The 17,921-nt window shown below is 37.9% G+C and overlaps 2 protein-coding genes across 6 annotated transcripts in view; both read right to left on the bottom strand.

Moving 5' to 3' along the window:
* Window positions 1-17,921, bottom strand: part of LOC132788814 (potassium channel subfamily T member 2) — a 145,605-nt gene that overhangs the window by 86,371 nt on the left and 41,313 nt on the right. For 2 of the 5 annotated variants that reach the window (XM_060796419.1, XM_060796434.1), the window contains exon 2: window positions 17,403-17,766. The exons of 2 other annotated variants lie outside the window; for them this stretch is intronic. In XM_060796419.1, the coding sequence (XP_060652402.1) occupies window positions 17,403-17,695 (293 nt within the window). In that variant the 5' untranslated portion in view covers window positions 17,696-17,766. Of the gene's footprint in view, window positions 1-5,127; window positions 5,974-17,402; window positions 17,767-17,921 lie in introns of those variants that run through there. One more of the 5 variants, XM_060796422.1, reaches the window with a different exon arrangement.
* Window positions 453-6,958, bottom strand: LOC132788816 (uncharacterized). The gene is made up of 2 exons (XM_060796435.1): window positions 6,802-6,958; window positions 453-1,604 (listed from the first exon to the last, which is right to left on the bottom strand). The coding sequence occupies exon 2, from the start codon at window positions 1,555-1,557 to the stop codon at window positions 565-567; it is 993 nt and encodes a 330-aa protein (XP_060652418.1). The 5' UTR covers window positions 1,558-1,604; window positions 6,802-6,958; the 3' UTR covers window positions 453-564.

The following is a 17,921-nucleotide window of genomic DNA, read 5'->3' on the forward strand; positions in this document are numbered from 1 at the left end:
CTTTTGTATTTTCGAATATTCTGTGTACCAAAAATCGACACTAAAGCTTTAATCGTCAGCTATAGTTTGTGATAAAAAATATACATACACATATACATATACTTTATTCGGTCGAAGATGGCTTCTTCTGCATATTACATATATGTATTTCGTATTGTCCCAGTGTTATAATACCACTCTACACAACGAGTATCGGGTATAAACACATTAAAAACTGATAAAGTATCGCACACTTTATGCCATTAGCAGACAATTCCCAGGTAGAATGATAATATCCAAAAAAGGGTTATAATTTCAGTTATACACTAAAGTTTTAAGATATATCTTTGATGTTGTTTTATGTACTGTTAATGACTGGTCTTCTATTCTGAACAATTATAAAGCCAACTTTCTGGAATCCTTTCCAATTATCAATAATTTCAATTATTATTCATTTCTTTATTTGCCAAAAATTTAGATATTTCATTAAATATTACATATCAATTAAAAGAGTTTCTCAAACAATGTATTATATTTCTATATATAAGCATTTATAATATGAGCATATGTGTATCTGTATAAAGCTTAAAAAGCTGGTGTCAAGCGAAATTTTTGCCAATAGTAGACAACTAGCTCACCAATAAAAACAATTAAGCTGCTACCCAGTCCAATAAATAATAATTTCCACTGTAATTTCCATAGCTCCCAATTATTGTTCGATTCTTCGACTCGGCTTTTCATTATATGAGCACTATTATAGAGAATATCCTCAAAAGTTTTACGTTTCCAATGCATTTCCAAGCCTGAACTTTGAGCATTTAATATGAATCTATCTAAGGAAGGGCCAAAGACAGAGTTCGTTTGCACAATTGTACCCACCGGAAAACGGTTGTCAAGATCTATAGCATTTGCCTTGCAGAGAATTCTACGCTCCACGATTTCTTGCATCTGGTAAACTGCGCTCCATATATAGGAAAAAGTTATATAGGCAAAGCTAGAGTTCAGCGAAAAAATTGCATCTATTTGCGCTCTCGGTGGCATGAAGAGAGTATGAGGAATGTTCTTGTTCGAATTTTCAATATGATATCGAATACTCCAATCCATAAGAACAGACAGTTTACTCTCCGCTAACTGTTCGAATGTCTCAATATGCTGATAGTCAAGATGCTTGGTGAATAATGTGCTAAAGGCGGCATTGAACCAGCTCGTGAGTATAAGCCCAGATAATGTCAGCATTACCACCATTTGACGCATCGATGCACTATTCGCACGTCCTTCTGGCGACGCATATCCCAAAAAGCCGCGAATTACTCGCAAATTCAGCAACAATCCCGAGTATCTAATGTGAAATCCGCGTCCACCCAAATAATTTGTAATTGATGTGACAAATGATTCCAGCAATGCCAGCAAAAAATATGTGCATATAAAGATTAATCCTTTTCCGAGGAACAGTTTCTCGAGCACTTGCCGGGAAGTCAATTCTCGTCCACAAGGCACAACTACTTCGATGCTCGCAATTCCCAAACTAACCGTATTTTGTATGCCTGGAAGCTTCAACTTTGCTCCTAATGGTTGCATTGCGCTTGAAAAGTCTATGTGTCTCTGACTTACCAAGCGTATCAAATCTATAGTCGAAATAACAGACATATCGTTAAAAGGATTTAATATAAGAAGGTTGATATTATATCTCTGAGCAAATCGTCGCATCAACTGTATAGTAAACCCACGTAATCTCCTTTGTCCCGTTCTACGATTTGTCACATAAAAACTACTTGGTAACTCAAGAGTCGGAATAGTTACAGCTTTTTTTCCCTGGAAATTGCGCCAGTGCTCGATAAAGATGCGATCCGAACTTAAATTCCCTCGCAGAATAAACGAGGCAAATGGAAATGGATGCATTTGATGAATAATAACAGAGTTTCCTTTTGGCTGAAGAGCAAGAACATTATAGAATCGATGAAGATCTGCTTGCTTCGAAATTACATCAAGTAATTTCTCATCATTCAACCATAAAATTATTCTGGCTTCTCGCATGCCATGAAAGTTGTCAGCCAGTGAAGAAAGCATCTTCACAGTATTATTCATCGACAGACAAATCAGAGCAAGACCTTGTCTGCTAACTTCTGCGCTCATGTTGATCCTAGCCGCCTCATTGAAGCGGAGAACTGGCCAATTTACCAGATGCAATTTCTCCAACAGACAATTGTTGTCCTGTCTATGTTTCATTACCAGAATCGCAGTAACTGTCTGCTCTTCGTGCACTTTGGGCAACAAAACATGCAGATAACTCAGGTGACCCTCTTCAGGTGAAGTTGCTGTCCAGTTCAGACTTAGGCTGGTCTGAAGTAGACACAAAATTAATCCCAGAGCGAACATTTCAATACGCGTATGCTGTGCTCGAATAACTGAACTACAGGTGAATCCTGCTCAGTTATTTTAACCTGTTATCTAACATCATTATAATTGCGTTAAAAGCACATTTCAAAAACTAAAGCACTTTGCCCACTGATGCGAACACTCTATGACATTAGCAGACGCCCACAGGCCGAATGATAAGCGTTCACAAAAGGTTTACAATTCGCGTGAATATAAAATATCAATAGCTATGCTCGACTAAGAGATATCTTTTATGTATATATATCATTACTACCAAAATTATGCATTAATAATAATGTCATTTACTCACTACTGTTTAGTGAAATCTTTGCAGCTTTAAAGCGTTTCCATTATTCTGAGCGAAAAACACTCTAATGGAACAACTAATCCCAAAATAATCTAAAATCTTTATGTATGTATCAGCTGGGACAAGCATAGCATATTTTTGGTGAATTAGTAATGTCATTTGCAAGTGAAATGCTCAGTAATTAACAACAGATTGCGACACCGCGCGTAAATAAAGGTACAAATTGCGTATACGCACCGTGTGCCGTGTCGCGTATGCATTTTGTTATTAAAAGCAGCATTAATTTAAAGTGCTACTTGCCGGGGTCTTGCTCGCTTTCTCTTTTTTGTGTGCGGTATTTGTTTTTTGGCATGGCGAAACACACGCATGTCCTCTTTTATTTAGATAAATATTTAATTAAAGGCCCAACATGCGACGACGATGCTAATTATGGGCGAAACAAAGGATAAGACCAAAAGCCGAGTGCCTGCCAGCATAACAGTTGTGCTCGACAGCGGTTCACCCTTTTCCGGAGGACAAACGGGATGGATGGTAGTGAACATTAGAGTCAGTCGAGTTGAACTCAACGACATAATTCAGTAAAGCGCTTTGGCTGGCCACAAGGCATCCGGCTTTCGGCTGTCGACTGACGGGCAACGTCCGGCAAGTGTCAGTATCCGTATCAGTTGCACTGGCAGTGGCAGTTAAAGGGTGCCACAGTGGCAGCTGCAGCATTTGAAGCGCACTTAATGCGCATAATGTCAACTGCAATGTCAAGTTGGAGAGAAAACCACAGTCGAGAGTCGAGCGTACAACTCTCTGTTCAGTTCGTTGCAGTTCAGATAACATTTTGTTTACTGTACTTGTGGTTATGTTTGTGCAGCCCTGGCTAACTGCAGTCATGCTGCTGCTGCTGCCTGGTTGCATTATTGTTGCACATTTTATGGCACACCTCAAGTCACATAAATGCTTTGGTAGCAGCATACAACAATAGCAGCTTGTATGCTACAAAGCAGGTAAACAAACTCAGAGAGAGGAGCAAGGAAGACAACAGATTGTTTTCCGGTTTTGTTTATGCCACGCACAGAGAGAGAAAGAGATAGAGATCCGGGGGGAATTGTGTGTGGTGTTGCAGTTTGTTCTTCGAATTGTGGCACTAATTTAATAAACGAGCAGACACATGATTCCAATTGTGGCACAGGTAGAGTAAAATTTGCAGCAAGCGGCACAAATTGGATTATCAGAAATATAATGAAAAATAGTCGAAAAACGCCAGAAATAGGCTTTAAATAATTAGATACATTTAGTATATGTTTATACATGTGAAGACTATTCAGAAAACATAATTGTTGCTTATAAAAATATTAACAAATTTATAATAATGAAATATAATTTATGTATACGCAACTTCCTTTAAATATTATGGATTTCGAGCATTCAAGAATTTTATTTTCAAAGCCTAATTACTGTCAATAAAACATTTTAGTAAATACAAAATTCAGTAAATTCAGATTGAGCATACACAAAAATCTTCTCAAATAATTGTGAGTTAATCTTTAATTTCCGTTTATACTAAACACAAATTCATGGTATTGTTCGTAGTAATATATAGTATACGACATGTCTGAGCTTAGATTTGTCGTCACTTGGCTCTCTTACGTTTTGCAAAGCTTAAAGGTGTTATTAGATTACAGCTAGAATTCCAAAGAGTAGAAACCCAAATTACTCAAATTAAAGAAACATTCCAAATATTTATAAATAAAGAAACTTCCCTCAAAAATATTTCTATGCGCAAAATTCATTTAAAATACATTACAATTAAGAAACTTTAATTTATAAGACTTTCAGTATTTCGAAAATGTTTAATTGAAATGCTCATACTTCATACAAGATAGAGATTAAATTTGTAGGACAATGACACGACTAGTTGACATTATGCAAAGCCTGCAGGTATTATTGGATTACAGCTGCAACTCTAGTGAGCATAAACTCAAACTCCAGCAGAGCGGAAAATGTCTTGCATAAATGAAATGCAATAATTGAGACTAATTACACATGTGAGTGCATTGCAATGTCTGTGGCAGACAGCGTCATGAATAATGCATTACATTCTGCCCAAAAATGTTTCGAACACCTTTAAGTGTGAGTAGAGGGACGAGGAAATGGCGCAATATTAAATTGTTGTTGACTAAAGTGGGGACATAGGCCAAACCAATGCAAACATAGCAAAAGTTTAGCCTTTATTGATATAAAATTTACGCACGTAAAGCAAACAGCGAAGCAATGAAAATGAAAATAAAAATAAACGGCAGAAAGACACGGATAACGTTTGGCTAAAATTCAAAGTCGATGCGGATGTGGTGGCGGATCCGGATGCGGATGCGGATACGGATTCATAGTCGAGTGCACACACTTGAGTCTCGAGAATGGCGGCAACACCTCGATGGGAAAAGAAAAGAACAAGCAGCAAAATTGCGATTACATACCATTGCAGCTACTCTTCGCATACACTCACGACGTGTGTGCCGGCCTGCGTGTGTAGATGTGTGTGTAAGTATTATGTGTGTGTGTGTGTGTGTGTGCGCACGGGAGCGGAAGCAGTAGCATCGTTTGTATTGGCTTTTATGAGCGCTTTTCCTCCGTATGCTCTTTTATTTTACTTCCACTTTTTTTGAGATTTTCCCTTTTTATTTGTTGCCCGTTATATTTTGTGTGTGTTGCAAACGATGCCCGCAGGACTCGAGAGTACACGAGCTGCGAAGGATTGCGCGAGCGCGACGGCGATGCGCCAAAACATTTACAAAAGGTTAAACGGGGGGCCAGATGGCAATAAATTTGTGTGCAAAAAGTTTTGCGCTTGAACTTGAATCGCTTTGCGACTTCGTTTAGGTCCGGCTTTTTCCTTTTGTTTTTCTGTCTCATAAATAAAGGACACACACACGCGGCGGCAGCGGTCTACGATACGAGTTGGTCACACCGAAACAACAAACATAACATATCTGTCTGTCTGTTCGCAGTTTACTTATTTATTTATACACATGCACACGCAGAGTGAGAGCGCAAAAAATTTTATTGCCACTTATGTGTTTAGGCCAGGCTAAAACCAAATTAAATATTTAAGCCCGACTGCTACAGCGGAGTTTTGCTCTTATTGATTTATATGCACAATATATATTCATACAAACACACACACAAAGCACTTTTTCTTCTTTTTTGTTGTTCACTTCCATTTAAATTTACGACTATTATGAGTATTTTATGCAAGTTTCTAATTAATATTTGATTTATTTGTTTGCAATTTTCTTTGCAACTACAATATATAATTAGTCTACTTATTTATGCAATTTTAATTAGTGGTTTTTGTTAATTTAATCGGATAATTGTGTGGTGTTGATCAGTTGCGACTTTGGCGATTTCCGTTCCGTTCAATTCAAACCAATTTTTTAGAGCCTCGCTCATTTTGACATTTTACTGCGCGATGAAACACACGAAAGAAATGTCAGCATAGCGACAAAAACACGAGCACGATACGGCACAGCACACACACACACACGCATACAGGCAGACAGACACACAAACAGTCACGCACACACACACACTCACACACGCACACAGTCCGAACGGGAATGCTCGGGAAGAATTGTCTGAAGGAAAATTGCTTGAAACAGGCGGCGGCGCACAGTTCGAATTCGGGGGAAAATCACATGTTTCATGTGCAGAGTGTAAAAGCAAACTGAAATCCCGATTGCACATCGCATCACCTTCGCATCCACTCGCTTCGCATTGTGTAATTGGGCCCGAACAGAGCGCTGTTAAGCCGGAGCCGAACTCCTGTTAGACGCGGCGTATGCGTAACTTTTTCACTAAACAGCCACAACACACGCTGTGTTGTGAAGCTTTCGTTTGAGAGGCAAAGAGAGAGAGAAAAGCTCGCTCTGTTATTCAGTCGCTGTTAATGTTTTATTAACAGGAATCGGCAGCAATGCAGAAAACATCTATTGAAGTGTCCGTTGTTAGTTATGTGACCAAGGAGCTCAACTAGCTGACTAAATTTTTAATAAAACCAAATACAATGAGTGAAATTAGACTAAAGCTTGAATTAAGTGACGAAAACTTATACATTTAATTGAAATTACGGTTAATATTAGGACTTTACTTACTTTAAACTTTACTTTAAACGTAAATGATTACAGAAGATGCTCTCAAATATTAATCATTTTATTTAACATTGTAACCCCAAACGAACTATGGATAATCTAAAACTAAAAGATTTCAGAAGATGATCTAGATTTTAAACAAAATTGAATACTCTGTAAAATGGCTAATTTCTTGACATCTGATGAAAAGCAAGTTCATTACATTTTCCATTTATTTTTCTTTATTAAACCAAGTAAGAAAGCAGTCGACTGTACGCGACTGTGATATAGCTACCCAGTTTAAATAAAAGCAAAACAATGCGATACTATTCTTTAAATATACTTAAAACTAAATACTAAATACCGAAGGACATATTTGGCATATCATTGAATTTATATATTCGAAATATACCATAAAGGGCAAAATATATCAGATTGTCAATAAAATCAACTAAAACCATTTTACAGTAGGCGCAATTTTCATTACAGAAGTATTTATTAAATAACTTCTTACCCAGCGAAATATATTTAAATAGTTTTTCTTATCCATGTTCACAAATCAAAAAGATTCACTTAAATGACTTCAAAAATATCAATTCTAGTGAACAGACGATTCGAATTTCAGGTAAGTATCTGTTACTAGCTTTTACCGTATTTGCAAGTAACCAATCTTAAATTTAAAATTATTCAATATGTTACCAATATTGGCATTTTTGAAAAGTGTAATTAGATTAGAAATATACAAAACCTACACTAAAAAAACAGTTTTTAAAATCAAGCCCATTGGTCTTATAAATTGTGTTCTTAAAAAAATACCACTTTAAAAATCAATTCTTAAAACAAAGAGCATTATTCTGCAAAGTGTAATTTTCTCAAAATTTAAAATCAAAATACAAGATATTGGTTTAAAAATGTTACAATCCTATAATTAATTCCTATAATGATTTGATCTAAATTTGAGTTTTTGTGTTAATAGCTTAAATGATGAGTAAATCGATGATATAAAATATTTCTGTTTATCTTATTATACAATTTTTGGATTCAAGCCTCTAATAGTTGTTCCTTTTATTAATAAGAATTTGGGTCTTATATTAAATATGTGTTTTCTATCTTTAAAATTTTCATTTGGGATTTTATAACTTTTTTATATATGTTAATACTTTGCTCTAAAATAGAAGAAATTCGGTGCTTATTTATTTGAAACTATGTTAATGCTTTTAATGTTATATTGAAAATTTGTAGAACCTGTAAATGAATTCATGATTGAGTTATTTTGTCTACATTTTAATAACACCTACTTTAAATTTAGTTTGCAGAATATCTGCGAAACGAACAAATTTAATAAATGCATTTTAAGCACATTATTCTTTCTCTTTGCCACAAAATTCATTAAAATATGATTTATTAAATAATGCATGTTAAACAAACAACACCAGTTTTTTTTCATATTGCTAAACTATCATGAAATTATCCATGCTAATAAATCAATATAAACGAGAAACAAAATTGTGTGATTCATAATTGTAACAGAGGTGTAGGCTATTCGATAGAAACTATCGGTACTATCGGTACTGTACTCTTACACATATTATTAATCACCTATATCTTAAATAATCAAAGTTTATCCTTATAACCAGCATTATATAAATATGTATCTCCAACCAATTATAATTTTCATATATATTTCTCAACACATTTTTTAGTCTCGTTAATCCTCGAAAAAAAATACACATCAAGCAATTTAAGTAGACACTGCTTTACGTTTGCCACATCTTGTAATTTTCGAACCATTTAACTTTACAAATTGCTAACCAAAGCCGCAACAATAACTAGAGCAACGGAGCAGTAAAGTGAGCAACAAAAACAAAAATGACAACATCAGCAATGTGAAGTTGTTAACAAGCTCAATGTCTAATTAACGCTAGAGCTCGTCATATTTATGACCGCAGCTAGACATTTATTTCAGTGTCATGTGGAGAGGCAGACAACAGACAGCCGAGAGCACAATGAGATAGAGAGATGGAGAGAGAGAGTATGCCGCAGAGCCGCAGAGGCGACCACAAATCATTTAAGACTCTAATTAAATTTAAAACGCCAAACACACACACGAACGAACACACGAGGCTTTTGGCTGTGCAACAGGTGCTGCCACACCCACAGACATGTTGCAAAATATATATGCAAATATTGCTTTCATTTGCCACACGCATACAGAGCGACCGCATTTTAAATAGAAAATTGCTCATACGCACTGTAGGTCAAAATATGAATATGATTTAGTATTGGGAATAAGTCTGTGCATATTGTGTTTGTCAATAGAAGTGTTATTAAGTGGGCTGGGTGAGAAAGACGCCCCTTCGCAACAACAAACCAAATACAACGCCCCCTGCCACGCCCCAGTCAAATGACAAATGTAAACAACGATAAATGTCATAATGCCAAAGCAAAACAAAAACAGTGAGGAGGCGAAATGAAAGCGGCAAATAAAACAAAAATAATGTCGTTTTGGCTTAGACCAGTTTGAACTACAAGCAACTGGGCCAATAAATCAATTCCAACAGACAAACCGAAAGGGCAACTTCTTCTAGCCAAAGGCAATCGCACACCCAAATACACACACACACACAGACGAGTGAACTGCTGATATACGAGAGCAAGTTAAGCGTGCCCCCCGCACAGCTTCTGAATGGCATTTCAGATGCCAAACACAGCAGTAGGATAGGATAGGCAGGATAGCCACTCAAGCAGACGGGACAGGATAGACAGGACACAGCAGCTTGCTGAAGTCAAGTCAAGTGTAACGCACAGAGACAGAGACAGAGGCATGCAACACACACAGGGACAGTAAGAACATTGACAATGCCCCGTGCCGAGTGTTAACATACTAATATACACACTTTGCATCTTAATCGTCCTTGCTGTTAGAGCCTGTTAGCACGCCACCATACGCCTCACCCTCAACGCTGAATGTTGATGTTGATGACGATGATGCTGATAATGATAATGATAATGATATGAAAGCAACTGGCAACGAGCTTCTTCTGTTTTGATTGCGGCTTGAAGTCGTTTCTACATAGTTCGCCTGCCTTGTTTATGTCATCATTATTATTGACATATTTATGCCATAATTTGCTGGTTATTTTGGCTTGTTATTGAAAACACTTCATGCATGAATAATCCAAAATGCTGCCAAGATTATTCAATATTAAAGTGGAATAGACTGCATAAATTGTCATATTAGTTAAAGGAAAACGTAACTTCTGCAAATTCAATTACATTGCTGCGCGCGCTATTGTAATTATATATTGTTTGTGCAATTAATTTTGACCAATTGTTTGTGCAATTAAACGCAATTACAATTGCCTAGCCTAAAATTTGCATCATTTATTTTAATTTCATAAAATTAGTTTGCATTTTCCACAGAAAATTGTTGAAATTTAGATGTGCATATAATAGAAATTAAATGAGAAATTCTTTGATACAACTTTGCGTATTACAAATGTTTGCCAACTTCCTAGAAGACATTCCACTACCGAATATTTGTAGCATACTTTTGGGCTGTCGTATACGTACAACGCCATCTGTTGCACATTGAAGGCAACACAACAGCAAAGGAAAGAAGTGAAACTCTACAAAAAGCTCTCGCTGCTTACGCACAAGAGTCGACGCAGCGCAGACAGTTAACTGAAAATGTGTGTGTTTGGCGATCTGGCAACACTGGCCAACACGATGCCTCCTCGTGGCTCGCTCACAGCGAATAACAAGCACAAAGCAAAGTCAACAGAAACAGAAAACACGTGGCTGGCCAGCAAAGAGCAAGCGTCCAGCTGCCAAAGAGAGAGCGAGCAAAAGCGAGAGAGAGTCGACGTCGCAGTCGCTGTCGCTGCTGGCAGCGCAGTTAACAGTTGGTAATAAAAAAGCAGCAGCAGACTAAAAGAATATACGGGGTATCATCGTGAGCACAAAGTCAAATACGACAAAACAGAGGGACTCATGTGCGTGTCTGCAGCGTGATGCGTAAAACATATTTGGCGAAACCGGCGCCACACCCCAACACGCCCCGAAAAACATTGCCCAAGGTCAGTCAAATATAAACGAGAGAGTGTGTGTATGTGTGTTGTGCATTGGCTGCAAATAGTGTCCTCTGTTGAACTGTTGACTGTGTGTCCTTCACCTGCTCTGCAGTCATTTGCATCCAGGCTACGACTACGACGACTGTGGCAACATAATTGGCTGTCATTTGGTTTCATTAAAGGTGCGCCGTTCTGTTAACTTTACTTCTCTGACTTTGCGCGTTAATTAATGGCGAGCACGCAAATCGCCAGCTGTAAAACGGCAACAAAACGCACCCACACACTAATATCGGGGATGAAAACATTTAATTTAAAAACATTTTGCCATTTAATTCTCGCTTCTCTTTCGTTTTAATACTTGTTGCTCGTTGACATTGAGCCATTAAAACCTATTAATTATTTAATCAATTCTTATGATGCAATTCGCGTAGCAACGCGTCGCGTATACTTAACGTTTGAGAGCATCAGGGCAGCGCCTGAAAGCAGGCAACACAATTTTACACTTTACAGCAGCCGCATGAAATGATTGCTTTCAAACGGTTGAGTGGGCTATGAATGTGTGCGAGTGTGTTTTGAGTGTGTGTGTATGTGTGTGTGTGTGTGTGTGGGTGTGTAGATGATGGCTTTTCTCTGATGTGCGTGATGATTGCGGGCGGAGAATACTTGTACATTTACGATTGTATTGATCAGCGTTTTAGCTGATTTTCAGATTGAGAGATATAAGGGACAACTGACAGCAGCAAACAATCGCATCTAAACGGGTTTCGTTGATTGTTTGTGTGCAAGAGCAAGGATACATATCCTAGCCAATTACATTTAAATATATAAAACGCTTTAAGGCTTTTCTTTTCCTTTATTTATATTGCAACTTTCAGGCGCTTTTAACACAAATTTCCAATCAATAACAAACTATAAACAAAAAGATGAAAGTAGCTGCAACTTTCAGGATTGTGGAATGTAACTTTATACGATTACACTCCAAGGAATTCACTACTTATTCAATACACACGCATTCTACAGGGAATTAAGTAAATTCCCCGTGGACGGCACAGCCTAAAAATATATTTCACGCTGTTGCAGGTTCTGTTGAAAAAGGAGACGCTTTTTGTGTTTGTCTTCTTTTTTTGGGTTTGGTTTGAAGAACTTTACATAAACAATGCCAAACCCTGACAGCCCCATTTAAGCACAACACATGGCGCTCGCCGCTCGACGCTTGGCGGATGTTGTCCCACATATCATTATGAAAGACAAGCGAGCGAAACAGGTAAAATGAAAACACACACATACATACATAGATGGTGGCAAAAATGGTATGCCACATGTCGTAAAGTCAGCCACGCCCATTTTAAGAGGCGGGTTACACATACTTGCGATGCCTTGCCTAGCAAATTATACGCAACAAATTTTCTTTTTATTGTTTTTTAAATGCATCAAAAACCAGAAGCGTGTTTTACCCTCCACCAAAAAAAAAATAACTTTCCCGGCTCGGAAGTTTATGTAAATTTAATGTTGCTTCACCGTTTTTGCTTGATGTTATGCACAATTTAAGATACTTATAATTAATGCCGTCTTGCCGGCACACAGCAGCCATCGCCATATTAAATGGTCGTAAATGACGCATATTACTCATACGTACCGTAGCACATAAATTTTGTATACGTGGTAGAGTAGAGAAAGGCACAGCTTACGGTCAAAGCACTTACCTGCAAAGAAGAAAAAACGAATATATATTAGAAAACTTGAGTTAGATATTTAGTTGTCCAAACAGAGAGACAGAGACAGAGACAGAGAGAGAAGGGGCGTGGTCAAGAGGTTGGGCTAGGCAGCTTAACTGAAGCATGCTGATAATGTTTTTCAATAGCTCTTGATATATGAGCCTCAAGTGCGTGTGTGCGTGGGCTTCTTAAGTGTTGTGTTTTGCCCTTCTCTACGATTTTCTTGTCGTTGTTGTTGTTGTTGCCTTACTTTGACAGAAGGGAAAATATCCCACGTATCTTATGAATTTAAGCTGCAAATTGAGTAAAAGAATTCCAGCTAAAAGAAAACGTTCTGTTTTGTGTGATACCAAACGCTCTGTGCTCAGCATATTTTTACGATGAAAGCTGTCAGCACTTTTTTATTTGCTAAATATCAAAGCAACTTCATTTTTATTAATTTTACTGCAGTTCAATCTACTTTATTTATCTTGTTGCTGCCCGCATTGATCAATCACTGCAGTTAATTATTTCATATTGCTTGCTAAGTGAAATTAATGTGTGCCCACTTCGTATTAAAGCCAAGCAGCATGTTTAAAGCGATGCTAAAGCATTTTCCAGCACACAAACGAGACTATAATTAATGTTTATGGCTGCAATCAAGGCCAGATGCTGACACACAACGTAGATAGAGACTGAGCAGAGACTGAGACTGACTGAGAGGATGAGAGACTGGCAGAAGCCACAGATACCATAAGCTGGAGTCTGACAAGCCAATTAGCTGCCGGCGCACATAATCACCAATCAAAAGGTGTCGATGCAGTGGCAGCTACAATAACAATAACAACAACAATAGCAACAGCATTGGCGACACCGCCAGCAAAAAGCGAGCATAATTGAGTTATTTGTGCTAATTGACACTCACTCACATACACACACTCATGCATTTGCACATTCACTCACGCTTACTTATAAATATTAACAAGGAGTCGAGGGAGAGAGACAGGAAGTGAGCTCAGCGCTTGACGCAAATTGTCAGCGCGGTGGACCACACGATTTACACAGAGCACGTGACGCGTCAAACTGGCAAACAAACTGACTTACTCAATGTCTGACTACCTCACTGACTGACTGCCCCACTGACTGCTTTACTGACTAACTGACAAACAAACTGACTTACTCAATGTCTGACTACCTCACTGACTGACTGCCCCACTGACTGCTTTACTGACTAACTGACTAAATAAAAGTCTGGCCGACAGACTGTTCGCTCGAGTGTGTAGCAAACTCGATGACAGAGCTGGCAAAAGGATTGTTTAACAGGATGACTAATCAACAGTTTGGATGGCACTCTGATTGTCTGATTGGCTCACTCATTTACTAACTGACTGACTGACTGACCAACTGACTGTCTAACAGACTAACTAACAGATTGCGTGGATATATAACCAACTAACTGACTAAATTCCCATGCAGACTAGGCTGTCTGAGTAGATGACTTAGCAACAGAATATTCATTTAATCTCGTTATTAGCCGACTGACTGACTCAATGCCCGACTTCTGTGCTGACCGTCTGCCTGACTTACAACTTGTCTGACAGACTAACTGTCTAACAGACTTACTAAAAGATTGCTCGCTTGGCTGTGTACCAAACTAACTGACTGAATTTTGCAAACAGACTCGGCTGTCTGCCTATATGACTATGCAACGAATATTCTGTTGTGCTCGATATTGGCGAAAAAACGGTTTTAACTGATTTACTGACAGGCTGTCTGACTATCTAACTTACTTACTTACTGACTGACTGATTTACTGTTTGACTTACTGACTGAATGACTGACTTTCTGACTGACTGACCGCTTTTGCAGGTTATTGTCTGACAAACTGACTGACTGCTCGATTTACTGACTGACCGACTGCTTGAGTGACTGACAGACTAACTGACTATCTAACAGAATGTTCGGTTTTCAGTGAACTGATTAAAATTTCCTTTGACTGACTGACGAGATGCCTAGCAGCGAAATATTCATGTGTCCACGACAAACTGAATTACCGAATGACTGGCCGCTTTACTGACTGACTCCACGTACTCTCTGACTAATACGTTGCTTCATTCATTGACTGACTCAAAAGCTGCTCGTTTAGCTAAGTCACGACGTGAATTACTTGCTCACTGACTGCCTGCTTGCACTGCGACTATTCCGCAAACTTGATGACTGACAGAACGAATAACTGACTGACCCACTGTCGCAACGACTAACTGCTTGGGCTGCTGACAACCTACCAAATACACACATTGTTTGCTTGCATGTTTGGTTGAGTCACAAACTCAACACGTCAGGCCACAGCGTCGTCAAGTGTCTGTGCCCAAAATTCATATTTTATTCAAAGAGCCAAACGAAAACCCCTCGAAAGGAAACGTTGTTAGTTTCCTGTTGCAGCACGATGCATTTCCTCCTTGCCAGCCACACACACACATATTTCTGGGTGTGTTTGCTTGTTGTGCTCATGCAAACAAGACTTAGATATAGCATACTCTGTACTCTATATATAGACTACACTCAACCGCAATGCAAAATGCAATTACAAATATTCAATTTGCAAGCATTCCACAAATTGAACCATTTCCGTCTAAAAGGCCGCCGCCTCTCTTGTTGCATGCGGCAACTAATTTGATTTGTGTGCGAGCAATTTAGTGAGGTCACGACAATGCGCGCCTAACATTAGCATTGAAATTGAATACATTGAATTAGCCACAGCTCAGTCGGCTGCATAATTTATTGCTCTTTTTGCTCAAAAGAAAATTCAATAAAAACAAATTCCACACAGCTTTAGCTCGACTAGACATTAAATTAAGCAGTGTTATTCTATTAAGATAGGAAATTATTTTTGACCGGCACTTTGTGTATTTTTATATTTGATTGTCTAATGTATAAATTTAACGCAGCCAACTGCTTTAAGATTTAAACTATAATTGTTTGGAAATTGTTCTTAGAATTATGAAAATATTCCGGATGCAAAAGTGTTTTGCAATCCACTCAAATAGTATTAATTTAATCTCTATGAGAGTATTTTCTGAATTATTATATTAAAGTATACTATACATTTAACACAAATGCAACCGTAATGCCGACAACTTAAAGGCTTTAAGAATTAGACTAAATTTATTTCAAATTATTCCACAAGCTAAAGCGTTTCATAAGCTAAACTAGATAAGGAATACTTTTTGACAGCATTTTATTTATTATGTTTTAAGTTAATTTTATAAATATATAAATCAAACACAGAAGTTAGTCTGATGCAGAAAACCTTAGGGCTTTAAGAATTTAGCCAAATTACTTGCAAGCTGCAGGATTAATATATTCTTTTTGACAGAATTTTAATTATTGTTATATTTATTTAATTAATTATTTTTATTTTTCATATTTATTCTGTATAAATTCATAGGTGACAGTTGAATTGAATTTGTATAGTGATATTAAAAATATTATTAATATTGCGCACGCTAAGCTAATGTATATCCTGAAGATTAGGAAAATATTTTTGACATCAAGAATTTAACTAAATAATAAAACAAGTAATTGTTTTAGCAGTAATTATCAGTAAAATTCCACAAGCTTAAGCGCTTTATGCTGTATTTTTGAATTGAGCCAAGAAAATCTCCTTGACATCACTTTATATATTATTATTTCAAATTAATGCCATTGCCTTTAAAGCTTCAAGAATTATGTGCAAACTACTATTAAAATTATTATTAATATCAACATCAAATAATCTGCTGCCAAGCACAAAATTTATGAATTATAAAGTGTTAAAGTTTTCATCATTTGATTCAATTTATTTGACAAGCAGTTCTCAAAAGTGTTATTGACGCCATCGTTAAGTAATCCAGCTGCATTCGCAATTTATCTGCTGTCAGACGAACAGCAGACAAAAGGCCTTTAATGCCACACACACAGCCGAAAATAAGTTGACGCCAAAGTTGGCAGAGATTTGCGTCAGAAAAGTGGGAATTAAAGGCAGCGACGCCATTAAATGCTGCCATAATCACAGCCACAGCCAAAGCCCAAAGCCCACAGACAACACAGGATAACAGGATAATAAACTTCAAGTGGCATAAGCAAATTCAAATAGCCAATGATTATGGCTAATGGTGGATGACATACTTGTACTTAAATCACCGACATTCTGGCGCGAGATGGCCATAAAAGCTGATTTGACTATCGCTCCACATGGCGTATGCTTGATTTGTGGACTTAGCTCGTTAAGGCCGTTGCAAGGTAATTAACGAATAAATGTGTTGGCTAAGGCTGCAACCAATATAAATTACGCATACGCAGTGTGTCAGCTAGATAAATAAATTTTGCGATATTATTACCATAATAAATAGACGAAAATTAAAGAATTTATAGCTTGTCGGAAAGTAGATACAACGAAAATATTTTAGATAAATATTTACAAATTCGATACAGCTGATGATTAATAAGCACGCTGACTTAAAGGTCAATGCAGCAAGTCTTGAATGTGCCACATTCAAGAATGCCACACAAAGATGATTATGTATATATGTACATATAATATATACGAACGAGTATATATGAAATCTCCCCTAGGATATGCTTTGTGCACAGCGTTGGCATTGTCAGGCAGCTGTGCGAAATAAAAGCAAATGTTTATTCAACCTTTTTTTTCTCATTCTTTTTTTCTCATTTCTTTCCTTTCCCAAACACGCACGCAATCAGAGCGCGGGAATACGCATAGTAACGAGCGAGGCGCGCTTGCGGTTGCCTAGATGGCTGCCCGGCATTACGTATACGCCCAGTAGATGCCCCAGAGAATACCGTGTGTCCCGCTTACCTTTCATCCAGACGCATGCTGCTGCGACTTATGTCACTCCAGACGGACATGGAGCGTGGCCTTTGGAAAAAGGATTTGGAGAATCGCCGCACCGTTGGCAATTGCTGCGGCGGATAACCGGCCAGATCGTTGAGGTCATCATTGAAGTTGACATTGCGTTGCGTATTGCTGCTGCTGCCGCCACCGCGTGTTGGCGATGCCATCGATGGCATCGAATAGCTGTTCGTGTTCGTTTGATTATCGTCCGACATGCCCAATGCTGTGTAGCTCACTTCTAGATTGTGTGTGGACATCTCTTAGATATGTTTCGCGATACTCGAATATCTCTCGGGCACTTGCACAAAGTGTGTTTAACGCATTTTCACTACTCAGAGATACACATATTGCGAATATGAATTTGCATTAACTGCTCGAGTGCATAGCTCGATTTATACTAATTGTTGCATTCACAAATGACTCGACATCTCGCTCTATCGGGCGTCGCGGGACAGTTCATTAAACACAATCAACTGGCAACTC

The sequence above is a fragment of the Drosophila nasuta genome, chromosome 3, assembly GCF_023558535.2.
Source record: "Drosophila nasuta strain 15112-1781.00 chromosome 3, ASM2355853v1, whole genome shotgun sequence".
NCBI lineage: Eukaryota > Metazoa > Arthropoda > Insecta > Diptera > Drosophilidae > Drosophila > Drosophila nasuta.